Source organism: Sturnira hondurensis, unplaced genomic scaffold (assembly GCF_014824575.4).
Source record: "Sturnira hondurensis isolate 20B ecotype Veracruz unplaced genomic scaffold, ASM1482457v3 Scaffold0010600, whole genome shotgun sequence".
Taxonomy (NCBI): Eukaryota; Metazoa; Chordata; class Mammalia; order Chiroptera; family Phyllostomidae; genus Sturnira; species Sturnira hondurensis.
The window spans coordinates 368,417-376,513 of record NW_028083231.1 but is presented as its reverse complement, the minus strand read 5'-3'; the positions used below and the strand labels follow the sequence as shown (position 1 = coordinate 376,513).

Here is an 8,097-nt window from a genome sequence, read left to right as displayed (position 1 = left end):
GTGATTTTTTAAAAATTTTATTATTGTTCAAGTATGCTTGTCTGTATTTCCCACCTCCACTCCCCCCCAGCCATCCCCACCTCCCTCCCCTGATTCCACCCCCCCCATTATATCCATGTGTTCTTTATAGCCATGGTGATGATTTTAGAAATGGGTATGGGGTCCCTGTGAGAGTTTTAGGCACTGCTGATGTCATCACTAGGATGCTACCACTGCTTCACAACTGCAATCAATGCAGGCTGATTAATTTTGCTATAATTAAAAATGCACAATATTCTAGCAGCTTCTAGAATATAGGATGTAGAGCCCAGCAGGTGATGAAACATGGAATGGAAGAGGGAGCCACTTGCTGTAAGTGATGTGATCACATCACAATGGTCATGGAAGGCTCAAAAAGGGTACTTCTTGGACTGCAGGGAACTTGGCATCATGCAGGAGTGCCATCCAGGAGCAAGCAGTTCTAATCAAACCAAAAAATGACTAAACGCATAGCGGATAACTACTGGCTGTTTACTATGGAGGAGTAACTGAGTTGTCATCATCAGTAAAGTATTGTTTGGGGTGTATTACTCCCTTTGAGTGTGCTGCCGAAAATCCTAGCATTTGAAAGTGTGATGAAAACAATAATCTAAAATCTGAGGGTGAAAAGACCTCAAGAGGGCCCCCTTATGGCAATCAACGTGCATTTATTTCCACCCTCAGTGTTCAGTCAACAATCTGGGTCCAGCTGCTCTTCTCTGTATGAAAGGACGATCTGAGCTGAGAGGAAGCTTCCTTAGAAGCCTTAGACAACTTCCTTAGACGGAATCTACTTATCTCAAGCCTGAGTACTGCTACCAATGAATCCAGCTGTTCCTAGTAGTTGAAACAGTTTGGAACAACAACAATAAAAAAGACTAATCCACCAGAGAGTTCACTCAAGGAAGCTTGAAATGTCCTTGAGTTACTAGGGAGGAACACAAGGCCCCACAGGAACTGACTTCTCCCACCCCATCTCTCTCACCTTCCCTCCCCTAAAGCTCCCATTCCCTCCATTTGTCTATACTTCCCCACATCCTCATAGGAACTGACTCCATCTTCCTCTCCATTCCTACTCTATTCCCTAACACCTCTCTGTTCCAGCTTTATACAAAGGTACTTCTGCTCCCTCTCCATCTGCATTTCTGCCACCTTCCTATGACTCGCTGGTCCGTCTAACATCAATAATGGCTCCCTCTCCTTCCCAATATTCAGTCAATATGAAACACCCCCTTTTACTCTCCATCTCCCCACACTCATATACTTTTCTACCATACTCACAAGAACTAACCTCCACTCTTTCCCTTCAACTACACCTGCATACTTCTCTCTGATCAAGCTCCATATGAAGGTAAATTTCCTCCCTCTTCCTCTCCCTTACCCTCATCCTCCCCATGAAGCTCTCTGGTTCATCCTATCTTAAACAGATGCCTGTGTTCTCTGTGTCAAAAAATCTCACCCCCATCCCACAATGGCTCTCTGCTCAGGGTGAACATGAACTAACACCTGCTCCCTCCTCTTCCCCTCAACCCCTAAGTCCCTACAGCTCTGGTTCACCTGCACATGATCTAACCTTTGCCTCCCTTTTCTTCCCATTCTCCCAATCACCCTTTTCTGCCCACATGAATGACTTCAGTCCCTCTACCTCTCAGTCCCATCTCACTCCCTAGTATCTTGCTGGTCCATCCTCAGTTGAACTAAACTCTTCTACCTCCCTACTCTACGCCCCCTACATCTCTCTGATCCACCCACAGATGCTGATCCCTATTCCCTCTCTGTCCCTGACCATCTCATCCACCCCCTCCAGTGCTGTAAATAATCCCCATAAGCTGACCTGACCTGGCTGTTTCTCCCTAACCATCCCCACACCCCACCCCAGATTTCACCCAACCACTCTGCCTACATCTCCCTGGTCCAGCCCCACAGAAACTAATCTCTTAAATTTCTCCACGTCCCCCATCTCTTCAACGTCTCTTGGTCCAGCCCCCACAAGAGAGAAGCTCTGCCCCCTCCCCCACCTCACCCTCCACTCACTCCACAACTCTCTGCTTCATCTTCACCTGCAGTGGCATCTCCTACCATTCCCTTTTCATCCTTCTCATCTCCTCCATCTATCTGGTCCAGTCCCACACAAACTGACCCCAGCCCTCTCTCTATCCACATATTCCCACCCCCTCCCAGTTCTCTTTTCTTCCTCCACATGAATGGGCCCCAGCTTCCTCCCTGTCTCCATCTTCCTGAATCCACTGTGACTCTCTGCTCCTGCCCCTCATCTGTTGATTCTCTGTCCCCATCCCCTACACCGAGCAACTGCCAACCTGTCTTAGAATGGCTTCTGGGCACAGATATAGCCATCAGCTCTTGCTAATTTTTATCCTCAGGGATAGAGATGTTCCTTTCCATTCTCCCTTCTCTCAAGAGATTCCTGGCTTTCGGTTATGCAAACATCAACCAGAAAACATATTTCCAGGGTGATAGTCAACAGTAAAACGGGAAGTAGGGCCCAGTATTTTCACTCCTTTCCAATATTGTCTGTCTTTTATCAGATTATATGCCTCTTATTAGAAAATATCAATGTGACAAAGGTCAAATCCTCCCAAGAAATGCTGTCAACTCAACTTTGGGGACAGTAATCATAAAAGCTTCATGGACCCACCTTTAACAACAAAGCTTAGGTGACAACCATACTAAAGGAATGATAATGAAAACAAACACTCTGAAATGCCTCCTTAGGCACTGTGAAACCAGGTCCTTTATGTATATTTTCATTGGACCCCCAGTGATTCTAAGTTAAGCACAATACTTGTCCCCATTGCACAGACAAGAAACCCAAGGGACCCAGCCAGACAGGTGTCTTGCTCCATATTACCCAGCCAGGAAATGGTGGGGCCTGGGTGAGAACCAAGTTCTGAGGCTACTCTGGGCTCTCCCTCCCACATATCCCAGTGTTTCTCAAAGAGCAGTCCCTCTGCAGGAGGCTCATGGCTGGGGGGTACAGTCCTCCAGGATGCCAGTGTTCAGGAACTGAGGTCCAGGGTCATGCCTCTTTAACATGCTCCCCACCTAGGGATACTGGCTGAAATACAGAACACCCAGGTAAAGTGGAATTTCAGATCAATAATTAATAAATCAGCAGAAAAGTCCAAATGGGATATACTTGTACTAAAAGAAATTTTGTTGATTTGAAATTCAAATTGACCTAGTGTTTTTTTTTATTAGTTAAATCAGGTGACCTTACCTCAGTTTGGACTAGGATGCCACCTCAGTTTGAAACCCATTCTCTCTCTACCGTGTGTGAGTAAAGGAGAATTACACCCTTGTCTGTTTTCCATCACCCCTGCCTATTCATGCTCCCCATCCTCAGCATGGGCCAGAGAGCTTATTGCCATCTTTCAGGGTTTCTGTTATAGGTCATCCTATTTAGGACCAGGAAGCTGAACAAGGTCACCCAGCTCAATCTGATGCCAATATTTTGAGACACCAACCAGCAAATAAACTGACAAGAAGGTGGCTGAAGTAAACCAACTGTCATAATAACCTGACTTTCCCCTATTTGCCCAAGCACAAATTACCAATAACTCTTTTTTGGCCTTATACTTTGTCAAAACTATATTTAGGGCATCATTTAGGTGTATGTGAAATGGATTCTTCTAGTTTGCACACCAATAGGTTCCTAAGACAAAAAATAAAAATTCATGCCAATAACAAAGGATTATTTCATTTTCTGTCCACAGGCTGGTAAGGAGTTTGGGATCTACCAGGCTGCCTTCAACACAATGGTTTGGAACAGTGGTCCCCAACCTTTTTGGCACCAGGGACCAGTTGTGTCAGAAGATTGAGCTCAGAGGAGCTTCCCTTGTTTGCTTGGCTGCTCACCTCCTGCTGTAGAGGGGGGCTGAGGGCGGAGACAGGAGGTAGAACTGGGGCAGGGCTGAGAGGTGAAGCTCAGGAAAGCTCCACTGGGGCCCAGTTCTTAACATGCCATGGACCAGACAATTACCAGTCCATGGCCTGGGGTTTGGGAACCCCTGATTTAAAAGATTAGTTCATAGTCAAGTCTAAAGAACTCATTCTTAGGGGAAAAAAAGCTCAAAATAAGAAACATTTTATTCTTAAGACCAAACAAATAATAAAAATATATCCAAATGCAAGTGAGAAAGTTCACTGGATTTTTTTAAAACAGAAAGCTGTACTCAAGTGTCTGTGAAAGCCAGAACCATCCAAGAGATGCCCACGGCTGTGGTAACACAGGTACACGTGCTTGTCTAGGAAGTCCTTCTGTGGTAGCATAAATGTGGGAACACATGACAAGTAAAGCACAATAAGGCAGAACAGCAAGTAGGTGAAAGCTTTCAAACCCTTTACTCTAATGTGCTCTGGTTCTGCCTTGGGGAATTAAAGTAAGCAGCACGTCACCTCACAAAGAACTCTACCATCAAAGAACACGTGCAAAAATCTAAAACAGATTTGAGGTTGTTACTAAAGTTATACAGGGAGGTTGGTGGGGAAAAACAGTTTGTTTTCTCAAAAACCAAGTTTCACACAATGGTAGGCACTAAATCTAGTGATGTGTACTTGGACTAGAAAAGAAGAGAATAATCTTAATAAAGGCTGGTCTTTTTCATGATGCGTAGGAACTCTTGCTCATTGACTTCTCCATCTCCATCTCGATCAGCTTCATCAATCATTTCCTGCATGACAGTAAGGATTCAGGTTAGATTGATGAAACTAAACTGTGACTAAGCAACAGGCTTTTATGTGCTACCTGAATAGACAATTGTAGTCCACCCAATGCAAATGTGTTGCTTTTTACAATTGCTTGGTTCCTGAAGTTATCTGAAATCTAAGTCATACTTTGTCACACATACCACCTACAAGAGAGCTTGAGGGGAGATGCCTAAAACCTAAAATTGTAAGTAAAACTGTCCATGTTTGAATTTTTCTGGGAGCAAGGTTGACAGCTTTATCACACTGTCAAAAGAGAAATTAAGTGGTTAGCTGAGGGACAAAAAAAAAAAAACAACAACACTAGTTTTCCTTCAAAGCAGTGTATACATCAGAGAAAATGTAACTCAGAAAAGTCACCCAGGGCTCCAAGCAGGAATTCTGGGTTCCAGTATGATGCATTACAAACCTGCAGCTCCTCATCAGTGAGGTTCTCACCCAACTCCTTGGCCACACGTTTTAGATTGTTGAACGATATTGTCCCAGTTTCATCATCATCGAAGAGCTTAAAAGCCTTCAGGATTTCTTCCTTGGTATCTTTCTCAGACTTAACAAGTAGAACATAAAACACATGAGTAGGGAAACACTGCAGTTACTCATGTCCTATAGCCCCGCTACTGCCTAACCCCTCTGCCCTGCCCCTACACCACTGCGTGGTCTTGGTAATAGCCTTCATGATATAGGTCCTAGGTCACAGGGGATCAAGCATCATCCAGTGTAGGACAAAAGAACAAACTCAATGACATATAAACCCAAAGGCTAAAAAGGAACTTGATAAAGTACTGCACTTAAAACATCCTTTCTGTACAAACTAGAAAAACTGGACTTGTTTTTAAAATATAGAAGGAGAGGGGTTAAAATTAGAGGAAATATGGCTGCTTAAGCTGGTGTTAGTCCACAAAGAAAAATATAGATATGATTAGATTATTTCAAAGCAACAGAATTATTAGAGTATGAATAGACCTATGCCTTGGGACACACACCTGAGATGCTAATGGAGATACTGTTCCACAGACCAGTAGAGTGCAGATAAGCCACACTAAAAAAGAGCTGGGATGCCAGAGAAAAGAGCAATGGTCCAATGGGAACATACTTCCTGAGTGGGATGACACAGGGAAGTGAGGTGGGGTGACCTATTATGGTATCTCTTGACCCTTTGGACCCTTTAAAAGAGTGACCCTTGAGAGGCTAGAAAATGGGTGAGTTAAGCCCTGAAAGTGCTAAAAGGCCAAATCCCCAGTGCAAAGCACACTGCTAAAGCAACAGATCCTCAGGCTAAGCCTGCCCAGAATAACAACTGGGGAAAGAAGAATTTCAAACTTTAAAGTATAGGGAATTTATCTTGTCAAAATGCAAGACACTGTAATATCGTTGGTGTTTATAGGTTTTACCACTCTTGGTTATCACACTGACATATCAGTTAGAGAAAGAGAATAGTTAAAAAGTGACAACAGTAGTACTTTCACTACTTAACAGAGGAGAAAATGACTTCCTGTGACTTTGTGCCTTGAAGAAAGCCAAGTAAAACTTAAGCACCCTTATTCTCAGTCACCAATATTATGCTTTATCAGCTGAACTCTCCAGTTTTTATTAGTATTTGTTTCTTCAAAGAAGACATTTTCATATCCAGATTCAAATTTGTCCATTGTGGATAGAAAATATGCTGATAATCTTACCATTTTCTGAGTCATCACAGTCAAAAAGTCATTAAAGTTCATTTTTCCTGTCCCTTCCTTATCAATTTCAGTTATCATTTTCTTAATCTCTTCTTTCTTGGGTTCAAAGCCCAGTGCCCTCATTGCCACCTACAATGAAAACAGGATCAATCATCTCAATGTGGACATCTAAATAGAGCAAGAGCAAAAATGACAGTGAGAGCATTAAGCCAGCATCTGAAACACTCATGTTAAAATATTGGGAAACACTGTAACATTAAGTACATTGATATTTGCACTCATTTTATTTAATAACACTTGGGGTAAGTAAAGCTAGGAAAACAGCTGTGCCTTCCTCCCTTGCCACATTTTCCAGGGAGGAGAGAACAAAAGGGCACAGTGGTGACAGAGAAAGAAGACAAAGAGGCAAAGGAAAGGCAGCAGAGCAGGAATGTACAGGGCTTGCCTTAAGTTCCTTAACATCGATAGTCCCAGTTGCATCAGTATCGAAGAGATCAAAAGCTTGCCGGATTTCCTGTACCTGCTCCGCAGTAAGTTCTGGCTTAGGGCTCACTCTTTTTCGCTGGGCAGTTGATGCCATGTTTGCCTTCTTAAAATTAGAGGCCTTCCGACGTTTTGCAAACACATAAGCACAGTGTTATGTAACACAGTCCATAATTTACATAAAATAAAGACAATCATATCTTTTAAAAATATTTTATACTAACCTATCCCAGAGCTTTGCTTAACTGTAGAAATAATTAGAATTTACTGGGAATGACCATGAATCTTTCCATGCACCTCTTTCCCTCCCTCTTTTTAAACTAGTTTGTAGAAGCAAGGAGATTCCTTGTCATGTTGAGCATCCCTTATTGAAAATCATCCCGAAAGACAGCTAGTTAGCTAAGGAGTAGATAACAAGCTCTCCCTGAATTTGAGGATCCTAATTCTAGAGATGTCCTTACAATGCCCACTCGCGATACTCCATTTCCCTCTAAGTAATCTTTCTGACTATTTCCGATTTGGCCAAATATAAATCAGTTGTTAGGATATATATTCTGTCACTACCGAATAATAAAATACAATTTCCCGGGCACATCTGTCTGTGCCTTCCCCAAGAAGCTCAAAGCGTCTCCTGAATGGCCTTATATTTAAATTTTAAAATGCACGTTAACGAATGTCATCAACCTCCCCCAGCATTGTGCGGAAACTTTGGTAGAGCTTGGCGGCCAGGAGACCAAGGTCTGAGAAGGGTCGGGGCCTTCGAGGAACCCGAGTCTTCTTTACCCTGGTACAGGTCGCCCAGAGGGCCTGGAGAGCCAGAGGGGCAGGTAGGAGCTGGCTGTGGGTTAAGGGGAGCCAGCCACAAATCGCAGGCCCAGTACGATGGCTGGCGTCTCTTCCTTGCCTTTGGGAGAAAGATGTCAGAGGAAGGAGGGGCGTGCCAAAGCCGAGAACGGAGGAAGAAAGGCCGAGGCCATTGAAGGGCTCAACCTCTGGGACAAGGGGCACCACAGGAGGGGCAGCACTCACCATCTCAAAGGCTCAGGTACTCGTTGTTACGGCAACCGAAGTACACACTAACTCGGCGCCGTTCCCATCATCCAGAGCGCCGCTGCCCGGCTCCCCATTGGTGATCCGCTTGCCGCCATTGCCTCTCCCCGCAAGCGACGGACTGGAATGGGTGGGACTAACTCTG

The 8,097-nt window shown here is 44.0% G+C and overlaps 1 protein-coding gene across 1 annotated transcript; it reads right to left on the bottom strand.

Annotated features, from left to right (window-relative positions):
- Nucleotides 1-4,202: 4,202 nt before the first annotated feature.
- On the bottom strand, nt 4,203-8,037 carry CETN2 (centrin 2). Its single transcript, XM_037059258.1, has 5 exons — nt 7,932-8,037; nt 6,865-7,023; nt 6,420-6,548; nt 5,153-5,290; nt 4,203-4,709 (listed from the first exon to the last, which is right to left on the bottom strand). The coding sequence occupies exons 1-5, from the start codon at nt 7,932-7,934 to the stop codon at nt 4,620-4,622; spliced, it is 519 nt and encodes a 172-aa protein (XP_036915153.1). The 5' UTR covers nt 7,935-8,037; the 3' UTR covers nt 4,203-4,619.
- Between the last annotated feature and the right edge of the window lie 60 nt (nt 8,038-8,097).